This window comes from Penicillium mononematosum, assembly GCF_028829835.1.
Source record: "Penicillium mononematosum strain IBT 11891 chromosome Unknown utg000003l:1.0-8172316.0:1.0-8177699.0, whole genome shotgun sequence".
NCBI classification, from domain to species: domain Eukaryota; kingdom Fungi; phylum Ascomycota; class Eurotiomycetes; order Eurotiales; family Aspergillaceae; genus Penicillium; species Penicillium mononematosum.
The window spans coordinates 6,723,274-6,749,329 of NW_026643273.1; the positions used below are offsets into that span (position 1 = coordinate 6,723,274).

At 47.0% G+C, this 26,056-nt stretch overlaps 10 protein-coding genes across 10 annotated transcripts; 3 read left to right on the forward strand and 7 right to left on the reverse strand.

Moving 5' to 3' along the window:
• Nucleotides 1-359: 359 nt before the first annotated feature.
• Nucleotides 360-2,355, reverse strand: N7519_007581 (uncharacterized protein; the record flags this gene model as incomplete). The annotated part of the gene is given in 8 exon segments (XM_057294357.1): nucleotides 360-515; nucleotides 533-796; nucleotides 851-1,176; nucleotides 1,233-1,256; nucleotides 1,316-1,779; nucleotides 1,841-1,954; nucleotides 2,051-2,121; nucleotides 2,215-2,355. 8 exon segments carry the CDS (start codon nucleotides 2,353-2,355, stop codon nucleotides 360-362), a joined length of 1,560 nt encoding a protein of 519 aa, XP_057149168.1.
• A 1,260-nt stretch (nucleotides 2,356-3,615) lies between these two features.
• On the forward strand, nucleotides 3,616-5,025 carry N7519_007582 (uncharacterized protein; the record flags this gene model as incomplete). Its single annotated transcript, XM_057294358.1, has 5 exons — nucleotides 3,616-3,789; nucleotides 3,910-4,014; nucleotides 4,115-4,336; nucleotides 4,387-4,529; nucleotides 4,605-5,025. 5 exons carry the CDS (start codon nucleotides 3,616-3,618, stop codon nucleotides 5,023-5,025), a joined length of 1,065 nt encoding a protein of 354 aa, XP_057149169.1.
• Nucleotides 5,026-6,106: 1,081 nt separating this feature from the next.
• Nucleotides 6,107-8,760, forward strand: N7519_007583 (uncharacterized protein; the record flags this gene model as incomplete). Its single annotated transcript, XM_057294359.1, has 4 exons — nucleotides 6,107-6,529; nucleotides 6,595-6,930; nucleotides 6,975-7,761; nucleotides 7,823-8,760. 4 exons carry the CDS (start codon nucleotides 6,107-6,109, stop codon nucleotides 8,758-8,760), a joined length of 2,484 nt encoding a protein of 827 aa, XP_057149170.1.
• Nucleotides 8,761-8,806: 46 nt separating this feature from the next.
• N7519_007584 (WD40 repeat domain-containing protein) lies at nucleotides 8,807-10,840 on the forward strand (the record flags this gene model as incomplete). Its single annotated transcript, XM_057294360.1, has 1 exon — nucleotides 8,807-10,840. One exon carries the CDS (start codon nucleotides 8,807-8,809, stop codon nucleotides 10,838-10,840), a length of 2,034 nt encoding a protein of 677 aa, XP_057149171.1.
• Nucleotides 10,841-11,231: 391 nt separating this feature from the next.
• N7519_007585 (uncharacterized protein) lies at nucleotides 11,232-11,907 on the reverse strand (the record flags this gene model as incomplete). The annotated part of the gene is made up of 2 exons (XM_057294361.1): nucleotides 11,232-11,735; nucleotides 11,794-11,907. Coding segments are annotated over 2 exons (618 nt in total), but the record flags the coding sequence as incomplete, so codon positions are not given.
• A 1,297-nt stretch (nucleotides 11,908-13,204) lies between these two features.
• On the reverse strand, nucleotides 13,205-17,205 carry N7519_007586 (ABC transporter transmembrane domain type 1; the record flags this gene model as incomplete). Its single annotated transcript, XM_057294362.1, has 13 exons — nucleotides 13,205-13,442; nucleotides 13,520-13,593; nucleotides 13,637-13,979; nucleotides 14,050-14,677; nucleotides 14,725-14,789; nucleotides 14,848-14,898; nucleotides 14,959-15,030; nucleotides 15,088-15,211; nucleotides 15,260-15,637; nucleotides 15,691-15,853; nucleotides 15,922-16,613; nucleotides 16,671-16,904; nucleotides 16,971-17,205. The coding sequence occupies 13 exons, from the start codon at nucleotides 17,203-17,205 to the stop codon at nucleotides 13,205-13,207; spliced, it is 3,297 nt and encodes a 1,098-aa protein (XP_057149173.1).
• Nucleotides 17,206-18,917: 1,712 nt separating this feature from the next.
• On the reverse strand, nucleotides 18,918-19,676 carry N7519_007587 (uncharacterized protein; the record flags this gene model as incomplete). The annotated part of the gene is made up of 1 exon (XM_057294363.1): nucleotides 18,918-19,676. The coding sequence occupies one exon, from the start codon at nucleotides 19,674-19,676 to the stop codon at nucleotides 18,918-18,920; it is 759 nt and encodes a 252-aa protein (XP_057149174.1).
• A 1,028-nt stretch (nucleotides 19,677-20,704) lies between these two features.
• On the reverse strand, nucleotides 20,705-21,926 carry N7519_007588 (oxidase ustYa family protein; the record flags this gene model as incomplete). Its single annotated transcript, XM_057294364.1, has 6 exons — nucleotides 20,705-20,790; nucleotides 20,847-20,974; nucleotides 21,029-21,107; nucleotides 21,178-21,387; nucleotides 21,453-21,605; nucleotides 21,671-21,926. The coding sequence occupies 6 exons, from the start codon at nucleotides 21,924-21,926 to the stop codon at nucleotides 20,705-20,707; spliced, it is 912 nt and encodes a 303-aa protein (XP_057149175.1).
• Nucleotides 21,927-22,676: 750 nt separating this feature from the next.
• On the reverse strand, nucleotides 22,677-23,030 carry N7519_007589 (uncharacterized protein; the record flags this gene model as incomplete). Its single annotated transcript, XM_057294365.1, has 1 exon — nucleotides 22,677-23,030. One exon carries the CDS (start codon nucleotides 23,028-23,030, stop codon nucleotides 22,677-22,679), a length of 354 nt encoding a protein of 117 aa, XP_057149176.1.
• Nucleotides 23,031-23,521: 491 nt separating this feature from the next.
• Nucleotides 23,522-25,851, reverse strand: N7519_007590 (uncharacterized protein; the record flags this gene model as incomplete). Its single annotated transcript, XM_057294366.1, has 4 exons — nucleotides 23,522-23,914; nucleotides 23,974-24,265; nucleotides 24,333-24,756; nucleotides 24,822-25,851. 4 exons carry the CDS (start codon nucleotides 25,849-25,851, stop codon nucleotides 23,522-23,524), a joined length of 2,139 nt encoding a protein of 712 aa, XP_057149177.1.
• Nucleotides 25,852-26,056: the final 205 nt, after the last annotated feature.

Sequence of the window (26,056 nt, forward strand, 5' to 3'; positions counted from 1 at the left end):
GCTGAAGTTGAGTGGGAGAGACAGCTGAAAGGTGTGAGGCGGTTAAGGGCTCCGCCGCCAAGACAAGCTTAGTGCGAGGTCAATTTACGCTCCGGGGACAAATGGGGCAATACTATATCAAATGGTGCATGGTGTATTTCAATAAAATACGTCCATCTAGATACATCATACATCTTTCGGAGTAGGTTCTTACTTCAAATCGTTGAAAGATTAAGAATTCTGCAAATGTTCCTTACCTATCATTATAATGAGCATCGCTGGCTTTCTAAGAATTAGTGTCTTTATTGCTACTAGATCTAACTGTAATAGCTATATAACTTTTCAGCTCCCGCTAGGTTACCAAGTGATATCTCCCTTGTTTATTGCTGCATCATCCTTACCCGCGTCACTGGACCCTTGTACACTTTCCGGGCATAAAGTACATAATAACTTAGTGAAACCACAACAACGCCCCCAAAGATAACCACACTCCAATTCATGGTAGTCAGGTCCACATTCTTGGTTAGGGGAAGAAACTAAAGATCCATATCACCAGCAAAACCATGATGGAAATGGTGTCACAGATTGGGGTGAACTTGCCCATGCTCCAACGTGCCGGTGGTAGGGGCTGATTGCGCCATCTTCGAAGACGAACGCAGGTGATGGAAATGATGTAGGAGGACAGAAGGGCGGCTGTGCCGAGGGACATAATTGCGTTGAAAGCCACAGAAGACCCAATGTTGATTAAGGAGAGGAGAGAAACGATAACGAGACTGGCGCAAAGAGCATTCAGTGGAACAGTGAATGTTGGGTTGACCTGTTTCCCCCGTTTTAGTCAGAGCATTGGATGAAGGTGCGTGAAAGAGCTCACCTGTGCCAAGAAGTCGGAGAAAGGAAGACCCTTGTCTCGGGCGAAAGAGTAGATCTGACGGGAGGTTGTAGCGACATTACTGATTGCCGCACAAAACTGCATGATCATGATCACTACTGTCATGCCTGTCGTGGCGCTGACTGATCCCGTGGCGTTGAGGAAAACCTGGATGAAGGGGAATCCTGTTTCAGACTTGAGCACTTCATCGATGTCGCCCACACAGAATGCAAATGTGATTATCATGACCAAGCCGGTGGACCCGTTGAGGATTAGTGTCCATACCATGCCCATGGGGAGCACCCGGGATGCATCTCGGATTTCTTCCGCTGTATTACTTTCTTAGTCGTCTCCTCCATGGATTGGGGAATAACAGGATACATACCCATATGAACCGCTGAGTCGGGGCCTTTTCCGGGGATATTGTTAGCAATGGGCAAAATAAGATTAAACAACGCGGGGACATACCAATCAAGGCATAGATGGGTCCAACCAGTCCCGCCATACACGCCAGTCCATTGCTATCCCATCCACCCCGATTCTCGATTGAGCCAAATACCTCAGAAGCAGGAACCTTAGGGGACAACACCCAAAGTGGGATCAAAATCCCAAAGAAACCGAAGCAGTGCACAATCAAGATAATACCTTCGATCAAGGGAAGCTTCTGGGCCAGGAATGTGTTAAACATCAAGGCTACTATGGCCACCGCAATGACAAGCAGTGTGACATGCCAACGCTCGTACGTATACGTGTCAGGGTAGTTTATGGCAATCACACCAACCATCATGTTAGCCACCGTGTAGCTGCATCCTGCAATACCGGTGTGCCAACCCAATACGCAAATCCATCCAGTGAGGTAACTCAATAGGGCCTGGGAACTGGGGGGTGCGAACTCGGACACCCAATGATACTGCCCACCGGACAATGGGGCCCTAGAGAAATCGAATATAAGGGTTAGCAATCTCATTGCCAAGACATGTGAACTATGCATACATGGAAGCCATTTCAGCCATTGAGAAGATCACGAAACTGAACCCTGCCAGGCCTCCTAGGTAAGTATATATCATACCCCCTTTGCCACCGTTAGTCAATCCATAAGATGAACCACTAATCCAATAATGTCAACGGTCAGCACACGATCCAATAATATAATGAAGTTGATTATCTTAATAAATATCGATTAGTTTAGTTATGGAGACTTACAAGAGAACTGCTTCCCAGGTGCACATAAGCACCGCTGTAAACCCAAGTACGGAAAGGAACCTGAAGTTCCTCTGCAGGACGTGTCATTTCTTTCTTCCTTCTGTTTTACTGGTATTGGTGATTTGGAATGGGGGGGCTCAGAAAAGCTGAGCAGAGTTGCGTACATTCAGTTCTTGGTCTCGCCCGACACGCCACATGTCTTGTTTGTCCTGCGCCGTGCCTTCCCTCTGGGAGGGGGCCTTCAGGGAGGAGGTCTCCACCGAGGAATGTTGAACGTTCAACATGATTCCGTCCTCGCGCCCCATGGTGAAAAATGGTAAATTCAATTCTAGTGAGTGAGGGGGATAAACAAACAGGGGTGGAGGGGAAACCAGTACAAGGAAAGAAAGGAAGAGCAGGAAGTAGATAAGGGAATTGAGAATCTTAAATCAACGATGGTGCAACTAGGGCGAGAATGTAGCCGTGTTTTCGGTTAGAAGGCTGCAACGTAGGCACAGGGGTAGATGATTGTAACGATAATAGACTACGGTAGTAAAAATATGTATGTTGTAAAAATATTTTATATATCTGGTGAACCCTGGTCAACAAGCAAAAGTTGTGGTTGGTAACGACCAAAGTACGATGCATTACGGCACCACTAGGGGCATGCCGGTGGTAAGACACCCAACAAGCTAGATGGTTTTTATTATTATTATGGAGTACTTTATACACTAGGCTTTTTTATGCGGGATTAATATTGTTCAAGGGAAAAAAGAATGCCCTGAGGTCTGCCGTTAGCTGTCCCGCCGAATTCTGGCCCGTTCAGGATCACAATCCCAGCTATGTACGCACTCTATTGAGACCATCTGATTGGTCAATTATTATATTAATCCTTCCTCCCGGGTTAGCTCTACCCACTATACGTACTTAGATAGTCTTCGTACATATGCGAACAATGGCCTGGGCCAAGTCTGGAGATCCCGCCCCACCATACACTACCTAAGCCATCTAGAGCTCCTATTCCGTTATTATACGGAAGAAGATTATATATAATAGGGGTTTGCCAAGCTTATGCTGATCTTCGTAACCGCATGGCGCCGAGATAATATAACCCGTGCCCCGTGGGCACAAGCTTTTTTTTACCCTAGATAATTTAGGTCTTCTACTGATTTTTCCTGGATTCACATTCAGATCAAGCCATTAAGTACATATCATCTCGTTTGCATATTGACCCTTGGGAATAGGCCTTTCAATTCGAGACTTGGGGGTGATTTGAAAATACGAGATTTAGACGAAGTGTAGGTTGTAATTCATTAACTCCCAAAATTAATTAATACTATAAGACCATATTAGGGTCTACTTACGTACACCGTACACAAACCCGTGGACTTATTACAGGAGATAATTATATGTTCGATATATCAAGTCTTCCAGGACCCCTGTCATTCATTTGATCCTACGATTCATTCATCCGCGAACATGGCCCCAGTATTTCTCCAAAGCTATAACCATGGCACATCGCGAAAACTCTGCTTTCTCTGCTTTCTAGTCCCCGTCGCATCTCGCCTGTCTCGACCTAAGCCCTCATGGAGTCCGTCTCCCCCTATGCAGTCTCTGCGACAAATCGAAGTGGCTTGATTGTCATCGTTGAAACACTGTTTATGACGTGGATGATTATAGTGAGTCTGATTCGACTGTACATGCGTCTTGCAATCAATGGACCGGTCAAGATTGATGATGTGGTAGTGTTTGCCGGCAGTGTAAGTCTTCGTTTGTGCTATCTCCTCTCTCCTCTCCCAACCTTTCCTCTTTCCCCCTTAATCCCACCACCCTTTGAATCTGTGACACATCTCTGATATTGACCGGGTCTGATTTGCTAGATAATGGCCGTCGCCCATGTCGGAACAATCATGGATGCAATTTCCCATGGTCTAGGCCGATCAGAGGACGAAAGCTCGGTGTCGAACTTAACACGCGCTGGAAAGGTCGCCTTCCCTTCCCCGGACCCCCAAACTCGACTTTCAATGCCATTCGAAGACAAAGAAGAGAGGTTAAAGACACGGAGACTGACGGATGCTCATTCAGAATGTCTACGCAGCGAACCTTTTATTCCTGGCTGGACACGGCACAGCCAAGATTTCCATATGTTTGCTTCTCAAACAACTCGGCCGGCAAGAGAGCTACTTGCTCTGTTCCAAGATTCTTCTTGGCGTGGTGACGGCGTGGATGCTTGCTTCGATTCTTGCGGTTGCCCTCAGCTGCTTCCCGCCATACCAATTTACCATGGCCCAACATTGTAGCAGTATCGTGAGTTATACTTGCTTACATGTGTCCACCCAACTGACAAGCGAGAGCAGGGAGTTGCCTGGAAAATTATCACTGTCTTCGACGTGATTACGGAAATCCTTACCTTCGCGCTGTGTATTTTACTGGTGTGGGGGGTTCAGATGCGGTGGAAGCAAAAATGGGCAGTAGTTTTTGCGTTTGGGACGAGGGCTCCGTGAGTGTGTGATATCGCAAAGGCGAATTCAATGAAGAAGGACTGCAATAACTAATCATTTTCCGCGATATTCAGGGTTGTCATCTTGATCATACTTCGCCAAAACTATCTCACCCACTCCCTTTTCCATCCCGACGCACCTTTGCATCTATCTGATGCAATTATCGTGACCGCCGTTCTTCTTCACTCCAGCATTATGGTATCTACAGTGCCATGTCTAAAACCGTTTGTTATTTCATTCAACACAGGATGGGGACAGGGCGTCACAAACGGAAAGGGCCAAAATTCGTATTTCACACCTACTGGAAAGAGTGCATCGACCAATCAATCCCACGTCTACTCAACAAATCGAGGAGAGAGGGATGAAGCTGATCTGACTGCTTCCCGGCAGTCGCAGGATAGTCAGCACTCACGACGTCTGATTATTCACCAGACGCGGGAGTGGAGGGTGGTGGAGGAGGAGTATGAGATGCATTCTATACAAGATAGAATTTAAGTTATATATACTATACTTTGGATGGCTTCCTGGGGAGATTCAATGGGAGGGGCAGCATCAGAAATGGAGTTAGGGATGGCTGGCGTGGCATCCCTTAGCCCATGTCCCCTTGCGCAACATATTGTGTCGCATAATAAGTTAGGCTTGGATTCTAGGAAAACCTCTGATGTTAACTCCACTTCAAAAAAGTATTGAATGTCACCTCCAGTGGTATTAGTGATCTTAGTCTCAGCAGTTCTACTATATGAAGAGATGCTGACCACTGTTGATCCCTCGGGGAGGTATATACCTAGGTAGTAACAAACACAAAATTTGGGCTGAGAATCATATACGTAGAATCGTACGATAAAAAGAGGAATCTCTTACGCTTTAAAACATGATAATCCACAACTGTTATCACACCTGCGAGTACTGCAATTTCCTAGACCCATCTAAGGGGTCTGGTTTCGTTTTCTTTTACTAGCGATGAGTTACTTAGGATTGAGGTTTCTTTTATAACTCAAGTCAACATAATAATAGCTGCAGTGTTCTATTTTTATTTCTGTTTACAGCCGACAGGGATCCCCCATATGCACGCTCGTCACACTGGTCCCGTCACCCTGCGTTAGTTGGCCAGTTAGCGGCGCTAACGGACGTCAACATGGCAGATGAAACATGATTTTCCCCCCACCACCCATTTGAATTTGGAAATTCTATTTCATTATACTTACTCCGTATTTAGAAAGGAATTGGATCATTGAATCATTCATCTGAAATAGATTGGATTGCGATCACTCAGTTACTCAATGCTTCGGCGTGAGCTCGAACTTCATTGCATGAGGTAGGTCTAGCTTTGCAGATTACCGTGACGTGGCAGATTCGTGGCGTCAAATGATATGCTCAGGATGAGGAGCAGGATATTAAGCTTGCCTTGAATGGGTTTTGTGCAGGAGAAAAATAAGAGACGAATGTCACAATCATAGGAGACTCGGAATTACTGGCGTCGGAGAAATCCTCCTGTTTCCAATTATGCTCACAGGGAAAACAAAACATCCAGCCCCCTATCTCGAACACCGTCACCCACAAGTAGCAATTGAATGACATGGAATCAGAATATGGAGAAAGACGCAAATCCTTCGCGTCTAGCGCCACTACCAAGACGCTTATCACTCGGACCCTCACCCGCAGAGATACCATTACGGATTGGTCTCACCAAGAGGCTGGTGCTAAGGGTCCAATCGGTCTCACCACACTGTACAACCCTCCTGATGACATAGTGGCCGACTTGATATTTGTCCATGGAGTCAATGGGGGCTCCCAAAGCACATGGACCAAGGACGGAGATCCATCGTTGTTCTGGCCTCAAGAATGGCTCCCCAAGGATCAAGCTTTCCAGGATGTTCGTATCCATACATTTGGCTATGCATCTGCCATTTCGCAGGCATCGGTTCTCAATATCCCGGACTTTGCACGATCCCTGGTGTACTCTATACATGATTCACCAGTCATCCCAAGAGATAGTAAGGTAGGTATATTTGGACGCATTTTGAAGCCACAGATTTAATTATCTAACCGCTCGATATTATTCAGACACCATTGATCTTGGTTGGCCACAGCATGAGTGGACTGGTCATCAAGAAGGCATTCATTTTTGCCCATGATAGTGAGGAAATGAAGCCGCTTGTTCGCAGAATCTGTGCCATCTTTTTCCTCGCGACACCGCATCAAGGATCCGATCTTGCGCAGACCCTGAGGCGAATCTTACAGGTGGTTTCAGGGACCCGGCCATTCGTACAGGACCTCTTTCCGGGATCGCCGGCACTAGAATCGATCAACGAAAAATTTCCTCACCTTTGTGGTAATCTGCAACTCTTCTCATTTTACGAAAACAAGCCGATGAGCTACGTCTTTGGACGAGGGCTTATTGTAGACAAAAACTCGGCGTAATGAACTACGTCAACGAAAGAAAGATGTATCTCAACGCGAATCACCGAGATGTCGCCCGTTTTGCTTCTACCAGTGATCCCTCCTATCTCGCAGTTCGGAACTCGCTCGCAGCATACATCGAGAGCAAAAGGGACTCCCAAATATCTCAGGGCCAGCGGGTAAAAGGGGACCGGTTAGAGGCCTTGAATACATTCCTCGGTTTCTCCGAAGCCCCAGAAGGAGATTTGATAAGCAAAGATGACACTCGGGTTCCAGGCTCGTGTGATTGGTTCTTACGCAAACCCTCATTCGAGCGATGGCTGGGTTCTTCCTATTCCCAAGTACTCTGGCTGCGAGGACGGCCGGGTGCAGGGAAAAGCGTTTTGACCAGTCACATCATTAACCGTCTGCGGAGCTTGGGCCAAGATTGCTGTTTTTTCTTCTTCAAGCAAGAGGACAAATCAAAAGTCACCATAAATTCTTTCTTAAGGTCTTTGGCTTGGCAGATGGCCCAATTACACGCCGACATTCTGTCGGCCGTACTAGATGTCGCGGCGACCTGGCAGGATGCAATGATCAACAAGGTGGACCATAATCCTGTTTGGCAGACACTTTATCTGCGCGGTCTGCTCAAAGTTCCTCACATGAAGCAGCAATATTGGGTCATCGACGCTCTGGATGAGTGCAAAGCAGGCTCCGAACTCCTATCTTTCTTGGCAAAGGTCCAAAAGCTCTGGCCATTGTCGATCTTGGTGACTTCTCGATATCCGATGCCATCCATGGGTTTCACCAATCAGGCAATTGAGTTCGTGTCGGAGGTGATCGGAGAGCGTGACACAAAGAAGGATATATCGCTTCTCCTGCACGCCCATAATAATTCACTGCCTTCAAGGAACGATGATGAAAGAAAAAAAGGCTATGGTGGATGACATTGGCGACATGTCTAACGGTTGCTTCCTCTGGGTTGACCTAGTGCTGAAGGAACTCCAGCAGGCAAATACATCCGCTGATATCCGTAAAGTCCTAGCGAGCAGTTCCGACAGCATGGATAATCTTTACATCAAAATTCTCATGGATATGGCCGACGCTCGGTTCGGGAAAGATTTGGCGAAGACCTTCCTTACCTGGACAGCATGCTCGTTTCGGCCACTGTTGATAGATGAAATACATCAGGCCATCGAGCTTGACATCAATGACAGCATCCACGATTTTGAGCGCTCCATCAACACATGTTGTCGCAACATCGCCTACGTTGATAGCCAGAAAATGGTCCGGTTAATTCATTTGACTGCGCGGGACTTTCTTCTACGTCAGAATATTGTCGCGGAGTTTGAAATTGACAAGTCAAGTGCGCACAGGCGACTTACTCTGGCGTGTCTCCAGTATCTCTCCAGCACCGAGATGAAAGTCCCTCGTTCAAAAACGCTGAGCCTCTCCACAGAAGCCAAGAAGTCCCCGTTCGCAGATTATGCATGCAAGTTTGTGTTCAAACATTTAACTCTGGCCAGGTCGACGGACGAGGATATTTTCGTGGCCTTGGCGAAATTTCTCATGTCACCCAATATTCTGAGCTGGATTGAATATCTTGCCAGGCATGGAGAGTTGCAGTTGGTGTTTCATGCCGGAAAGGCCATCGACAATATGTTGACACGGCGCTCGCTGCATATATCTCCAATGGGTCTGAAGAAAAATCTTAGGCTCATCCAAGAGTGGGGAAATGATATTGTTCGGTCACCAATTTTCTCTCTACCCATTGTCAATCCACCACCTCGTCCCCCCGTTTTGTCCCCGCGATTCGACTGTGCGGCGACTATTTGGTTCGTCGCCTAGGGGATTATCTGTGCATGGTTTGTATTTGCATACTTGGGATGACTGCATGTCCACCATCTCATATCCCAAATCGGCGCGGCTGATGAGCGTGGCGGTATCAAATAAGTACATGGCCACGGGCATGGCGGAGGGGCAAATCATAGTTTACGATATTACCACATGTCAGGAATGCAATACTTTCTACCAACAAGGGGCGGTATTGAAATTGGCATTCGGGGAGAGCGGAAACTACCTCGCGTCGGCCGGTATAAAGTCGGTGTCTGTGTGGAATCTGGACTCCTGGTCCAAGATTTGCACGCTCCCAATCTCAGCGATGTGCATTGCCCTGACATTTACAGAAAACGACTGCTTTCTGCTTGGTGCATTGAGGAACAATCAGCTGGTTTGCTGGGATATCCAAAACGGTGGGATCACACCGGACGAGCCGATCAATTGGACACATGATTTTGAGAATCGTGATATCCAGTTCAGACAACCTCTGGGCGCAGAGTTCTGTCCTCAGCAAAAGCTCCTGGCAATCATGTATAAAGGGGAGTACCTTATTTTGTGGGATTTTGAACTAGAACGAATCCACGATATATACAAAAAGGAGTCCGGGTCTCTATATGAGCCGCTGAAAAGAAGCAACGGAAGCACAACAGTTTGGACTGTCGCCTTCAGCCCCGCTATCGACGCGAGTGTCCTCGTTGCGGCCTACTCAGATGGAGATGCTGTGGTGTATGATACCTTGTCCGGTAGCGTTCGAGGCGTTCTACGGGGGGTGAATGCTCAGGCGCTGGCGTGCTCCCCAGACGGCCGCACATTAGCAACTGCCGACTCACGGGGCACGATTCGGCTCTACGATATGGAGATACTCAAAATGATATATCAGCTAAAGTTCAATGGGGACCCGTTCGGATCCGAAGCCCTCGCCTTCACTTCAGACAGCAGTCGACTCCTCGACGTTCGGACCCGCCAATGCCGGATCTGGGACCCCGCAGTGTTGCAGAGACAAGATCTCGACGATATAAACAGTGACACGGTGTCCGTCTCAACTAACCCTCAAGAGATAGACTACCAGATTCGGGAAGCCGTAAGCATCACGTCCATTGTCTGCGTCCCGTCTGCCTCAATTGATTTCTGTGGAAAGATGGATGGATCCGTGCATGTCTACGACTTTGCCTCTGAGCTCCGGAGCCAGCAACTGTTTGTACAAACTCCTGGAATTTTTATCAAGTTCCTCCACTTCGACGAGGGCATTCTCGCCTGCGCAGTCTGCGCCGGTCACGTAGTGAGCAGGAGACTTACGCGACGACCACGATCGGGGTGGGATATCCAGGATCCTTTTCTGGATTTACACGTTGGAACAAGTATACAGCAACTGCTTGTCTGTAGCAAGAAATCCCGGCTTCTTGTAACCACCAAATCAGAGGATACTCTTTGGGATCTGACTGACTCTAGGGATAAGGGTCCTCTAATTTGCAATAAAGTCAAAGGCAAAAGATATTGGGTTCAGAGTGCCGCACATCCCGATAATCTACTCCTTGTAACGCCCACTGGAGCAATGGCGTACAACTGGATCTCTCTGGAATGCCTCAACACTGTTTCTCCGGATCATCTACTCGACCCCTCGACGGTGATCGATCGTGTGACTCCTCTCCATCATCCCCATTGCTTCGCGACAATAACGAAAGACACCTCGCCTACTCAGTCCTCTCAGCCACAGATATATGTATGGGATTTTAGAGACTTCAGTTCAGATAGGACGATGCAATCCCCTGTACACAGCTTTGGTACCATGTCCTCAAGAGTTGAAGCCCTTATTGGGGCGCTTGATGAACGTTTAGTCCACCTCGACACTGACCGCTGGGTGTGCTCCATCAATCTAGAAAAGACGGAGGAGCCTGTCATAAGACATTTCTTTATTCCTAATGACTGGGTGATTCCCACGGATCAGATGCTACTGGATATTGGACGCACGGTTGAGATTATCTTTGTCAAACTAAATGAACTTGTCGTTGTCAAGCGAGGTCTTGAATTCACACCCCACGGCAATGTTGATGGGTCCAAAAAAGGTAGCTTAACTTTCAGGGTTGGTTAGCTATTTGGGACCTCATTCTCAGTTTCAGTATAGAATGGTTCAGTCCTCGTGATAAACATCGGGGGATCAGTGATGATCCCTTTCGCCTTGTCCTGGGCAGAGAGCAGATTATCAAGATCATCCGGACAAACCCTCTCGCAGAGGACTATCATGTCTTTGAACACCCTATTAAAATAACATTGAAATTAGCCAATCTGTTGCTAACAAAAGTCCTGATACTGCGAAGATAGCCTTACTGTGGTTTTTGCGTGGAGTGAGGCACAAACAATGCATTACATATGTTCCATGTCAAGGAGTAAAGCAGGTTTCTGCTATTCCAATCCTCGACTTGAGAGATTAAAACAAATACTGTGTTAATAATTTTTGCCCCCTTCTTGTAGTATATACTTACGGTAAAGTACTCACCTGGTTCAGATACGGGAACCAATGCTTTGTAGGCATCCGTATACGCCGGATCACTAACAGCGTGTCTGGGAGCCCTCCAGTTACCTAGATCGTATTCATTGTGTGCATAAAAAGAGGCAACATCAAAAAAGAAAGCACGACCGTCTTCTCCAGTCGCGGTATTTCCATCCCAGCAATCCCCATGGACAAGACACGGTTTAATGGAACGCCCATCCGTCTGCAATGGCAAAAGAAGAGCAGGGACGACCTTGGAAAGAACTAGTCTTCCAAGATGATCAAATTCAGGCCACATGAAAGCGGTCTTGGCATGGGAGATAATGCGCGAAAAATGACTGGAGAAGAGTTCACACCATGAGTCCGTCCAAAGATCTACAGCCTGAACATTGCGAGTATGACAGGTGGGCACATGGAACCCAAATTTGCCGGTTGGGGATTGAGACTTCAGATGCAGCTCTGCTAGGGAAGCGGCAAGGTTCTTTGCATCCGCAGGCTAGAGAGGAAGATCGTTTAATAGGGGAAAAAAGTATTCGGGACAATTAGACACCTACCTGCTTCTGGATGGCCAGGAACTCAACGAGGAGATAAGAATAGTCGATATTGTCCTCGGTATAGCTGCCCCATCCAAGTGGTGCTGGGGCATGTGCGCACACCGAGTAAATTGACTTGAGGGACTCATACTCGCCTCGGCAGGTGATCATTCCGAGTTCTCCGTCTAGGATCTACTGAGTTGGTTAGCGGTTTATGATCTGGCAGCAAGCCAGAGGGAGAGAGGGAGAGAAGAAGGTTAAATTCTCTGACAGTGCGAGACTAGCTAATATACTACTAGCTAGCAAACATGTGAAGCCTGACAAACAAGGCATCGGGATGAATGCCTGTCACAACAGTTTGTTCTTGGGCAATAGTTTGTCGCTAGGGTCATTGTATGGTGCTCTGTTTCCCTACCTTTAGAAAATAACTTGTAAGTAGTCCCGACGGAAGTTGAATTGTTAACCGTGCAGTGCGTCCGTAATGCGATTGACCGTGTTGAGTGGCATCGACTACTTTGCTGCCAGCGATTGGAAGATCTGGGTGAATTTGCTACTAATAAGACACTGTGTAGGACTCTGCTGGCGGAATTAATGTAGAACGACGTACATTGTAGAATGCTCCGAGGCACCTGGCATTTCGTGAGGTGATTATTTTCCACTGTCATATTTCAGATCTCTGTGATTTATTTAAAACCGTGTTGCGAATATGGTAGAAAAAGGGAATAAAGTAGAAATAAAGGGAGTAAAATGGTATTCACAAAGCAAATCGTGAAACTAATCCTTAAGGGTCCGCTGAGCTCCTTTTATACACAGAATCCTCCAAGGTTGCAAACTTGGATGTCGGGAAGAGGGGTTATGCGGAGATAATCGGTGTTGCGAAAGGAAATATAACTGGAGCCCACAAGCCAAGGATATGTACATATTCATTGATGATGATATGATGAGGATGGTTGCTTAGGTGGAAGGATAATGGGTGTCTTTTATAGACAACCCGATATCGCCCTCCAGATCTTTCACATCGGGGGATGTTTCTAAGATCCCTTCCAAGGCTGGGCTACTTTCGGGGGACCTCGGAAGTACTACCATGTAGATGGATGCCAAGTAGGTGGAGTAGTAACCTTGGAACATGCCATACTGCTACTATCGACTGCGGTATCCCCACATGGTGGATGTGTGGGGTAACAGGTTCCAAGGTTCCCCTCTTTTTAAACTCAATCAAATCTTGGAACCGGACATAGATTGGAGGCATATCTGCCTACGCCGTTGCAGCGGACGTCTCGCTTTGCTCCAAACGTGACAAGATTCTAGGCCCCATTCTTACGTCAACAAACATCGGACTCTGCGTCGGGCCCGTTCCTGGTGGTGTTATCCTAGCCTCGGGAGATGTGAACAGATGACCACCATTGGTAAATACAAAGTCTCCACTTTTCAACTAGAGATCTCCACTAGTGGACGGCTGCTGGAAATCCAAATATAGCTTTCGCAAGTCCGAATCCCTCTGCAGCAGAGCTTCGGCACTATTGCACTCCACAAGTTCCCCGTGTTTGAGCAACATAACCCGGTCGAACCAATTAATATAACGAAACCGGTGCACCACTGCGATAATAGTTTGCTCGGGAAATTCCTTCTCGATAATATCCTGCATAATCGCCTCCGTTTCCCAATCGACGCTAACACAAGAAAATTATTAGCTTTCATCGCAAAAAGTTTCATAAGTCGATAGAACAATGTCCGGACATATCATTACCTGCTTGTGGCCTCGTCCAAGATCAACAGGGCACTCTTCCTCACAAGGGCCCGAGACAAGGCAAGCAATTGCCTCTGTCCAACCGACCAGTCCGCAGCAGAGAACTCCATATCCAACCCCCCCTTTGGCGTGGACTTGATCCCAGAGGCCCACCTTCTCGACGGCACGGACCAGTTCTGCATCGATCGCGCACTGGTGAGGATCAAGGTTGAACCGGAGGGTCCCTGGCATGAAAAATGGGTCTTGGGGGACAACGTTGATGCGTGAGCGGATTGTGTTTCTCGCAATCTCGGCAAGGTCCTCGCCGTCTATACTGATGCGTCCGGACTGAATATCAAGCATCTGGAGTATCGCCATGATAAATGATGTCTTGCCACTCCCGGATGGTCCGCAAACGGCAATTTTCTCACCCGGCTTGATGGTTATCGTAAGACCCTTGAGGACCAGAGTGGTTGAATGGCTGTGTCTGACTTAGCTTTGAATATATAGAACAAAAGAAACTGCTGTTCAAGCGGGACAATAATACGTACTCGTATCCAGCTGTCACGTCTGTGAACTCCACCGCACCACCGCAAGGCCAGTGATGCGGTAATTGAGGGGAAATCGGGGGTACCACGCGGCATTCTTCCGAGGGAGTATCTTCTATGAATCGTTGTACGCGCGAGACAGCCCCGATAGAGATTTCAGTCATGGTCCACATCTTGAGAGCATTGGCCAAGGTTTGATTTAGTGTCAGTAGAAGGTTGAGTGCAACTCCAATGGATGCTGCATTGAATTGGTCTCTCAGGGATGTGATCATGGCAATCAAAATGACTGCGATGGCCCCTACAACCAAATCCAAAACCAGAATCAGCCATTGCTGAATACTGTAAAGCATGTAGACTGGTCGCTGCGATCGGTTTAGTAGGGAGTGGCTTTTCTCTTGCATCTGGGGCCCCCAGTTAAAGGCTTTAATACTTGATATGCCGTGGATTGTCTCGAGAAAGTGTGTGAAGAGAGGCGCCTTAGCCTCGATATCTAGCAATCGGACCTGTCGGGACGTTTGTAGGTAATATGACTGAATGAAGAATAGCACCACCCCTAAAAATGGGATTGAGACTGCCAGGTATTTACCCATGGCGCAGACAATAAGAATGTTGATGAAAACCTCGACGGAACCTGTCGAGTGGGTTAGCTCTGGCTGTATATTGGAGAAGGTTTTGTACTATTCACGAAATTGATGGCATATATCGGTAGCATCATATCAATAAGTTCCAAATCTTGACTGAATCTATTTCGGATATATTAGAAACAGCAAATAGCACAGGCAGAGGGGTTGGTAATAATACCTATTCGTTATTGAACCGGTGTCTGCACCTTGGTAGAAGCTGATCGATGCCCTATGGTAGGAAATATCAGTACGACAAAATATGGATCTAAGTTAGACTATGATCGCCCACCTAAAGGCTGTTTTAAAAAGATCAGAGTGCAAGTTCAGCGAAGTATTGTTAAGGGCTCGAACGAAGAGCAACCTATGAGCTCCAGTCAGCTCTGAAACTCTGAAAAGAAATCGCATCGAAAGCACCTACCAGCAGCCAGCGACAAGACTCAAAAATGTCAATCCAAATATCAGACCGTAAATACCAAGATACATGCCCAGCTGCTTATTTGGTTGCTCTTCATTTGCCTCAACCCACCATTGAATCCACAATGCTAAAAGAAGTCAGCTTTCCTTCTGAGGAGGGATCAACCAGAACAGACTTTGAAAGTTGGAACAGAAAGACTCAATAACAGAGAATGCCAAAAACGAGACCAAAATGCTGTATCCTGCACTCCGAAAGTAGTATGTGTATACGGGCCAATTTCCTTGAGGTTTAACACGGATGGTCTTTTTATCGTCGGCTGTTTCCACAGCAATGCTGGTGTGATCTCTTTTTTCGACAACGGTGAGACCAGAATTTGGCCTTTCCACCATTTCAAGAGGATCCGATGTTGACTTCTGAACCTCTAAGCCAATTTTTGGCTCTTTGGATAGCATCTCATTGTATGACCCCGATGCTGTAATCTTTCCCTCGTCCATCATCAGGATTTGATCCGCATGAGGAAGCAACTGATCTATATGTTCTCTTAGCACTGGCCCTTGATCGCGTTGTAATAGTCATCATTCCCCCTCAAGGCATCTCAAGACATACAGGTACTCATGGCGAGAATAACTGATATCCCCAGTTTTTTAAAGTGGCCGTCTTTGCCGAAAAGCCGGTTCGTGATAAGAGCAATACTCGTCGAGTCTAGCCCGCTGAGCACATTATCCAGAATGACAACGTCAAGCCTAGAGTAGACTGCTCGGGCGAGCGCCTACAGATCCAAAGCGAGGATTCATCAGTGAGTACAAATATAGTTGCATGTCGTGCATAATGACTCACAATTCGCTGCTTTTGGCCTCCACTAAGTGAGATGCCGCCGCTTCCAGCCAGATGCATGTCACCTTCTGCAAGGGCGTCGAGGTCCTCTTGCAGGCCACACATGGTGCATGTGGTATCATACCATGTTTTGTCAAATTCCAGGAATCCAACGATGTTGTTCTGGATGGTGACGTTCCTAATCCATGGTGTCTGTGGGCAATAGGCCGCTCTTGAGAATGATCTTGTTCGGGAACCATTTTTAACCATGTGCTGGTGGAGGATGCTCTCAATCAGAGTTGACTTCCCGCATCCAACAGGACCTACTATCATCGTGATGCCCGGATAAATATTAACATTCAGATTGCAGAGCATGGACTCTTTTTCTGAGGACCATGCTATGTCTGCATTCTGGAATGAGATCAAGAATGGACGGACTTTTTCAGATGTCGGCAATGGCTGAACCTCGTCATCGCATTTTTCAGATAAAGTGGTACCCTCCGCACAATATGCTCCAATCCGGTCAAAGCAAGCGACAGCCTGCCAGAGTGCAGGCATGGCTTGACAAAATATGAGCAGGGGGTTCGTGAGAAGAGAAATCAAAGCGAGGGATGTGAATGCTTGGGCTGAGAGGATTGTCCCATCGTGTCGCACAACAGATATTATCGCGTAAATTGTAAACGTAGCAAAGGGGGCAAGGACGACTGGCAAGTTGGCTGGATTCAACATCAGTTTATGTCCTGGTAGCCATCTAATCCATGCTGGGTACTTACAGAGCGCAACCTGCCATATCAGCAACTTTCGGAAAGTAACTGAAGTTTTCACTTCAATTTCACGCAGATACGACACCAGCGGTAAAATAACATCGCCTAGCCCAAGCATTTGCACAGCCTTCATGTTGCCTAGCGTGTTTGCTGTCACTGCTAGTCGCGTTTGCACTCGTTCAATCCATTGTTTTTGCGCCTGTCCAGATCGGCTTGACACTGGAACCATTGCAAACACGGTGCCTAATGGAGCTTCTCAGTTGTTGCTCTTGAAATGTTTCTGTTAGAATTAGATGAGGAAACTCTTACCCAGTGAGATGACGAGGGGTATAAAGCAGGCGACCCCGATCTCGCGCTCCAACAACCATATCGCAATCCCCAATTCTATGATAGATGCCCATGCCTCATGTAGGTTCTTCAAATTAGCCACTATCCGTTCGACATCAGTGCCCATCAACGTGATAGCTGCGGAATCAGTCAAATCAGCCGCAGTCATGCCGATGGTCTGGTCATAGATCATAGAAATAAGACCAGACCGCATCATTGTGAGTAGGCGGTAAGTTTGACGCCAGTATACGGCTTTAGAGACCTTGTTGCGACCGTCAGAGACATGCTTCATTGGCAATCATGAATGAGCACCCACCGCCAACCCCACATATACCAGAATATACGCGCCAATGAGTCCAGTTCCGTAAATCTTAGGCTTTGACACTGTTGATCCTCCCATATAATTCACAGTTGCTGTGATCAGAAAAGGCTGTGCGAAGGTGAAGCAACCGTAGGCCAGGCGTGGGGGGATCGCGGAGACACAAGCCCATCGGTATGCACGAAAAACGGCTTTAATTAAGCGATAATGGCCATCTGTGCTTGCAGAATCCCAGGATTCTCGAAGTTTGCCGCCCGAGCATTGTCCTTGAAGATTCATGTCAACTTCCGGAATATCCTCAACCTCGAGAGCTTCCCGATACCCTGTTTGTAGGAATGGCAGTACCCAGGTAAAGAAGCTTCGGCTCCAAAACCCGACCTTTCCTTCGTCGGTACCACCACAATGGTTAGAATGCAGGATCTTGGTTTTTGGGACCGACTCAAGGGCTATAATTGCCACCGTCAACAGGAAGCAAGCTAGCGAGAGATATCGACAACCTCCAACGGATGGGATCAGCCATAGTGAGCGCAGCTGAGGCAGCCTGCAAATGCTAGACGCCGAGAAATAGAGAATTAGGATATCCGAGGGTTTCACAGATCGCTGGTCCTCTACGAAGGAGGCGTATGACGCTGCAAATGTTGCTATGATATTGAGTATGACTGCAGGCAAAGAAGCCCGCGTATGAAGGGACGATTCTCGGACTTGAAATGCCGCAAACAGGACTTGAAGAACGAATAACACGGCTAGAAGGCACTGCTTGAGCTTAGAAACGGTCGGGAAGGTATAAGGAAGGATGTTTTTACTAGTTTGCAGGCCGCTAATCTGTATGAATTGATTTTGACCGTCTCGTGTCGGAGAAAACAAATCCTTATGGGTAAAACCAATAAGAAAACCGCGGCTGGCAGAGATGAGAAAAATATGTCCTCAAATAAGAGCGTAAAGTCAAAGGCACGACAATCGATGCTGACGCGAGGGCCAAAGCGATTGTCGGCTTCCAATGACCAGCACAAGCTGGTTGCCATTAGTATTGTTGGGTATATTGAGTGTCCAATAAATTATGTTGCGTTTAAGGACTATTGCTGATTCCACGACATACACTAAATTATTTATACCAAGATAGGAACATCTCCATGTGGATATACCCCTAGAGCTAACTCGGAGCAACCGCGCCCAATTACCTATTTGGGAAGAATCAATTGTTGAACTCCGAAGATGCATTATCTCTTCAGCCCCAAGATTGTTATCGATATACTATTTGTTTTTTTTGGGAAATTCTTCTGAGTCTAGACCACATCGACGAATCGCAGGGTGAAAGTTATGTTTACGGGTTTTGGCGAGGCCTGCATATTTTAGTCACCCTTGAGGGAAAAGCCATCAATGGATGTCTGCATATGTATTCCTGGAGTTCAAAGCTTGGAAGTATTGGTAGCAGTGGCCCCTGTGCTACGTACAGCTATGCACATAATGCTCAAAAGGTTCGAGAAAGGGACCGCGTTATATACAGAAGTACCCCCCAACCCGGGCGAGATCCGCATGAGTAGCAATGCACACAGAGCAGCAAAAGAAACCATGAAATAAATGATGGAAAATTGATGGGGAAATTCTAGTATCTAATCCCTACCAGGGGTCTGCCCTTGGTCATGGTGATGTTCGTGCTCATGCCCACCTTCGACTTCATTGATCCCTGAATTCATCATCACAGGCACCTCCAAAAGCTGCTTGTGAAACTTCGTCGGGTTCATGACCAGCCGCCTGCAATGCCGCGCATGAGCGACACTATCGAACCTCCGTTCCATCACTACCCCCGTTTCTCTCATTCGTATATATTTTTCCCAGTAGAACATGCAGTGTGCAATATGCCAGTCTCTCAGACTCCAGAAGCTTCCTTCACTATCGCCCAAAAGTGCAACTTGGGCTTTTTCAATCGGGATGGTGCCATTTGCATCCGCATAGTAGGGCCATGATCCATCAGGTGACGGACCCGATTGGTCAAACTCCGCCGTCAGTTTGTCGTCGCGGCAGTGAGGGGGTAGCCACGCTGTAGCCAGCGAATCGTACACACAATGCTTAGAAAGGGCCTCCTCAACGTTGCGCCCACAGTCACATAGGTTCATAGTAGGTTCCAGAGTCTCTGGTCTGTATACGTCGGGTGTGGGTGGAGGCGGTCTAACAAGGCGAGACAATTGGAGGCAGATAGATATAAATCCCCAAGACGCCAGGAGAATCGTTATAATTCGGATTGCCGCATTCAAGCACCGGCTGTGGCGTCGGTCGGAATGGTACAGAGGCAGTTGATCAGCGACTTTGACACATTCTTCGTCACGAACGATGCCCACAGAGTGAGGTCTGCTCTTGGAAACAGAAGGCATCTCCGTTAGGTCCATCTGTAATGGTACAGGGCACGGCTGGAGTATAACCGCGAGAAGGTGATCGGATCGCTGCAGTTATATCAAGTTCTGTCCCAAGGATAAGTTAATATTGAGGGCAACAGTAAGCAAGCATATAAAGCAGAAATTTGCTTTTATGGGAGAGTGTTAAACATAGTGACACTTAGCAAAGGGGATTCTCACTGCTCAAAGCTTCTGCAGTACACTCAACGAGCCCTATCTCGCTTTCGTTGGGTCAGGCTGAGAATCTTTCCAGAGTAAGGTACTGGGAAGGAACGATGTGTAGGTCAGTACTATCACTATTGATGCCCTGATAAGAGAGAGTTTGTTGGCTATCAGCTCTGTGCAGGCCAAGCGTAAACCCGCTCCCCAAACACAGTAGCTCCGTAGTGGATCTAAAGGGCCATCCTTGTAAACGGTTTATAAAACTTAGCGCGAGAGAAGTGGATACGGCCATGCTCGTACTAATAGCGAGATGTCAAAAATACCGTAAGCTTACTTCTCCATATTGCCCTATCTTTTCCAATTCGTTGAATTCACATGTAAGCATTATGCCCGAATTATCCTAGCGTGACTGTCTACTGCATACGCAGATAAGCACTGTACCATACGAAGAACAGCAAGTCAGTCCATTATTTCTTTTTCAAGAATGATTTGCATGCGATGCGGAGATCTTCGAATAGATTCGGTATACTCCGCAGGGTTTGTTATATGTTAACGGCCTACGGAGTAGTATGTACTCGGTCATCGAAGAACAGAAATGTCGTGATGACACGATATATAAACGTAAAAGGATTAGTGCAAAATAAATTTTTAAGAAAGAAAAAAGTCTTCTTTTCTAGATCCTTACAGTAGGCAGAAAGCGGAAACTTAACGACCGACTGGAAACTCATCCTCGCTACCTAGTATCAGCCCGAGGCATCTTCCAAGGCTCGATTCTTTAAATTTCTCACACGATATGGGTCTTAAATTTTCTAATTAAAATTTCCACCTCACGTCCCCGTCAGTTCTCAATGCCCCCCATGCCCGACCTCCAGAGCATGATCGCCCAAAGCGATTCCAATTGTGTCCGCCTTCTCTCCAGTGTAAGGGTCCCCTATATCAGAAAATTAGCACCTTTACATCTGGAGTCAAAGCTAATAGTATCTTTACCGTAAAGAGGATGTATGAGTAGACCTTGCTCGAAGGCGTCGAAAGAATGTTCCGCCATCCAGTGCTCCAGGGGCTCCCATTTCACGCACTGATGTTTCGCTTTATCAACAGCTAAAGGGTGCTTTTGTCTTATGTCAAACATTAGCATAGCATGCATAGGCTGGCTTGTGGGAATATCTTACCCAGCTCCCCAGTAAAAGGGGATGAGCGTAGTGTCGGCGTTGCATTGTACATATTGCCTCAACCAGTCAACACAATGCTCTGAATTCGAATTCGTAAGCACCAACCCACGAGAACACCGGTCAGTTTTGATTGCTCTGGCCTCACTCACCAGTATGGTACAAGAGGCGTGCGGTATCTTCCTTGGTCATGTTGGGATAGTAAGAATCCCGATGAATGTAATGATGGAATCTTTTCACACAATGCAGTCCATGGAACACCGCTAACGTAGCGAAATAACCAGATCCATCCGCAAGTTGGATGACGCTGTCATCATGGGCGAATGGACCAAGTTCATCTTTTTGCAGACGAATATTCTGGTCTATACAAAGAGTCAGCGAGGCTGGAGGTTTCCCATATTCATGGAAGGATCAATAAGGTCCATACGTTGCATGATACTCTTCCAATCTTCGGCGAGTTCGGTTGTTGGTTTTCCGTTGAAATGTCCTGGCTTTTCAGGGTTCAAGGTCCCATTGGGCAGATATACAGGTAGCAAATCCAGCTGCCTTCCTTCGAATCTGATAACATCGCGAGCGGGTGCTGTTGGATAGGTGTTAGTTATGTGTAAAATACAATTCCGATTTCCTTCTCGTCGAAGCACTCACTCTCTTTGAAAAGTGGGTAATGGGAGTATTGGTGGTTGAGCCAGGCGTAAAATAAGAAACATAGTATCAGGTTCAGCAATAATACGAGAAAATTAAAGACGATGGAGATCTTGTGTCGCTTAAGCCAGGAAACATCGTGCTGCTTGAAAGTGAAGCTGTCTAAGCCATCATCTTCCGAACAAGTTGCATTTCTACCGTGGAGCAAGGATTCCACAGAGGGATTATCCTCAGGACCCAGCTTTGAATATTTCTCCATTGAAGCTTAAGTCGAGTGCTAGTAGTTTCTTGCGATTTGTTCAATGATAGAAGCAAATAAACCAGAAGAAAAATTATTATCATGACTTGGGAGTACTTTAAGACATGTCCAAATTCCGTATAAACCCAGTATAAGCCCTAAGCAAATTGAGATGAACTGGCATTCATTGTCTTGTAAATGATATCACAGCCATAGTAATCACAATGGTGGGTACTGGAGCGATACTCTAATCGGGCCAATGAAAAGACCAATTGTAAGCTTACGCGCGGGGAAAGGCAGGATGCAGTCGCTGACATGCACTAGACAGCAGGCTTGTTGCTAGCAGCGCGAAAGCTACAGGTGACGGGACAGTTTCAGCTAAGGTAATTCGTATATCAATAGTGCTTGCCTAAAGCTCTGTACTGTTTTAGCGAATAAGACATAAGAAAGTAAGCATGCATAGAACACGAAGAGAGCATACGTAATATCATTAAAATGCACCGAAGCTCGGTGTCTAGACCAAGTCCATGACAGGGTAGACTCCGGCGTGAGATACTGGACATCTTTACACCGTGACAGTCCTGCCATTGCCTGTGCTTTTCTGATACTCACGGTTTTAATCAAAATACAGAGCTTAGACAAAAAGCCAGAGACAGAAATATAAAAGCGAGCAGAGCTGCCCATTTGTTACATCCACATATCAGCTTTGAGAAACATATCACCTCAAAACCTCAACTTCAAATCCTTCACCTGCCTGGTTTCCAACCAAAATCACCCCCTAAGATGCATCTCACCAGCACTATCTATATAGCCTTTGCTTGGGCTATTGGAGCACAGGCGCTCGTCGTGCACACTGGTGCAGAAGCCGATGAGGCCTGGAGGATCGGAAAGCGCGTCGAGGCTGATAAGGCTTGGAGGATTGGAAAGCGTGCTGAGGCTGATGAGGCCTGGAGAATCGGCAAGCGTGCTGAAGCTGATGAGGCTTGGAGAATTGGCAAGCGTGTTGAGGCTGATGAGGCCTGGAACATCGGCAAGCGTGCTGAAGCTGATGAGGCCTGGAGAATCGGCAAGCGTATTGAGGCAGACGACGCCTAGGAAATCAGTCTGTATATCTACTCGATCCATTGATCCAGGAACGCACTAACTTTGGTAGTTAGGTAAATGGTCGGGGTAGTCAAACAGGAAACGCGTTGGGTAGAATTTGGCTGTGGGATGGTTCACTCAAGCATGTATGATGATTGAACTTTTTTGGAAGAGTTGTGAAGCACTAAGATTGTTCATACCCGAGCACAGGATGCGTATATTTTTGGTAGCGTCCAAGAATTATTTAGTGTCCTAAATATATACTGCATTGAAGATTCCTTGATGCCTTTCGTTAGCTGACGCGACAAGTCCTTCCCCATTCGTCTTCAGTTGTTCATTTGGTCGGAAATTGATTTACCTATGATATACATTTATGCAAAGAGAAGATGGACTTTGAACGAGACTGTACTCTTTATTGTTGCTGTTGCAGGAAGCAATATTCGGGCGTGCGTTACAACATCTATTCGAACAAGATCAGGCTTTTGTATTGCATCTTAGAGGTATATGTTGGATTTAAGATGGTGGTAGCGAATTCAGGTGAAGTTTAATAAAGGGTCCTGCGACCAGTGGATGTTGTCAAACCATGCCATAAAATCAAGGTTGCCATCCAAATCACAACCGTCAAGCCAATTTTCAGACAGTTCAATATCCGGGATTGAAGGGGCCGGCTGGGGGCAGGAGGGAGAAAGAATTCGATCGAGCACTCGACGAATAAATCTCGCTCCCTGTTGGGCAATCTCATAACTCCCTTCGTGCGGCGGCACCAGGAAGGTTAGATGAGAGACAAAAGTATTAAGCTTTTGGATTGTAAGTGAGCGAATATTGGTAGGCAACGGCGTTGATGATGGATTCGATATCTGAGGGGTATGCTCCGAGAGTAGTTTCGAAGTCAGAATGCCTGCAGCAGGAAGACCCATGTAGCATAACTAGGATAAGATGAGCTTATGAGGTTCAACGGCAGAATTGAAGACCACAGTAGGCTTACATCCCACGACATATTTGCCATCAATTGAGCAGGCCGGGTCTGCAAGGCAATAATGTCTAACAGCGTGGTAATTATTTCCATGGAACTTTCAATGAGACCTTGTGAGTGTATCCCAACGCGCTTTAGCAAGATTCGGTGTAGCAGGAACTCCTGGTACGTAAATTCTATGTGAGCGAAGGCGCGGCCCTCATCTCTTGTGAATCTGTAAGCACCCGCTGCAGCTTCCTCGGGGGACCAGTGCAAAAACGATGGAAGGTTTCGTTGCGTCTGACGAGATTCCTGAATCAACTTTCTGTGTAGTTTTCTTCCGGTCAGCCCCTGATACCAACATAATATGAAATCTATAATGGGATACGAACTCAGCTCTAGCTAGAATATGCTGCGTCGTAGGACTCAAAGACAGTTCCAGGATACTTTCTCGCAGCAAACTCGTCAGTAGCACGACGCGAAGCCTGACGCCAACAGTCAGTTTTCCTTCGGTATTCCAACCATTCGGGTCGAGACTCTCCAATGCCTTCTCTCCTTCACTGCGTGATAGCACCATATTCTCATAGCTTATGTCCAAGGGGAGCGGAATAATACAGTATCGAGAGCAGATCCGAGGGGGACGCCCCAAAGAAGTTGCTAGCTCCTTATCAATGGCATATGCGCACACCATAACCCGCTTTCGTATCTCCACCAAGAAGAACGGAGATTTTTCTTCGATGTCTTCACTGGATTGATGCAAGCCGAACGCGTAAATGATGGTAGATAGATCTCCGAGCTTTTGCCAAACCCTGTAGTCTATCCAGACGTCAGCCATTTTCTCTCTTTTCCAGTCAGGTAATATTGAATAGTGATGTGATTACCGCTGTCACCATACATCGAAGTCAAGAGTACTATTTGCTGCGTCATGAGCCAGCAAAATGGGTCGCTAGTGGTGCCAGCACCATTGCAAAATTGGCAGCAAATCTCTCCAACGGCGGTGGCGATATTTCTGAGCTGGCATTTTTCAAGCTTCCACGGGTTGCGATGTGTGAAGATCGGGTCGTCATCGGGTGTATGGAATAATGCTGTCCCCAGCAGGACGAAGACAAGTCCAATTGTCTCCCATCTCGCGGTTATTGAATCGAAATATTCAGGTAAGTCGATTGTCGGATGTGTTCGGACATCTCTGGATGTGTTGACAAATATTTGACGTGACAAGGTGGCCAGCGATGCATGGGTATCCCGGGAGCTGCGAACTGCACGATCATACATTTGCTCCATAGAATCACACAAGGCGCGAGTCAAGGGAGGACCCAGAAACCATCCCGGGAATATCTTGTTCTTCAATTCGATGATCTCATGGAACCAATGGATCTTTTGCAGGTGTGATAGAATCTGAACCCCTAGCAACACCTGATTGGGGTCGCTCAATGAATATGCAGTTGTTGGTATTGTGGCTGTTGGCAGGTTGCCTGGTTCTTCGACACGCAGGATATCTTCATACTCCCTGAAAATATCTTTGGGGGAGACCAACCCTAGCACTCCCGGTCCCAGAGTCTGTTTCTCCTTCGGGGTCCACCTCGCGATATGCTGGTCGCGTGGCGTATCCCCCTCATCTGTAAACGGCAGCAAACCTGACGGCGGGCTTGGCAGGGGTGTGCTGGAAATCTTTTGATCTAAACGAAAAACCGATTGATTGCCCGGGCGCTGCTGCCTCTTCGGTCTCCGCGATATCATCCTGGGGGCGCGTGCGCGGGGCTGAGTTAGTGGAGCAGGATGGTAGAAGCAACGTTCGGCCTGGCCATGACGGAGACATCGATCGCAGATGGGACTTTGGTGGTCGCATCGTAGTTTGGACTTTCGGCAAGGCTCGCACGATGACAGTTGTCCATTTCGACGAGGCGTTGCCATTCTCACAGTATGTTTTTCCTTTTTTCTTTTTTTTTAAATAAAGGTCAGAGACCGTTAATCAAGGCTTTGAAGGTTGAGATAAAGTGCTGGATAAGACCTCGGCATCGGACTTGATTAAATTTCCTATTCGGGAAATTCCTAACTGGAACTCCGAATGGACTGTGAAACAACATTATCACTTCCTGAATCAAAACCCGCTACGGTA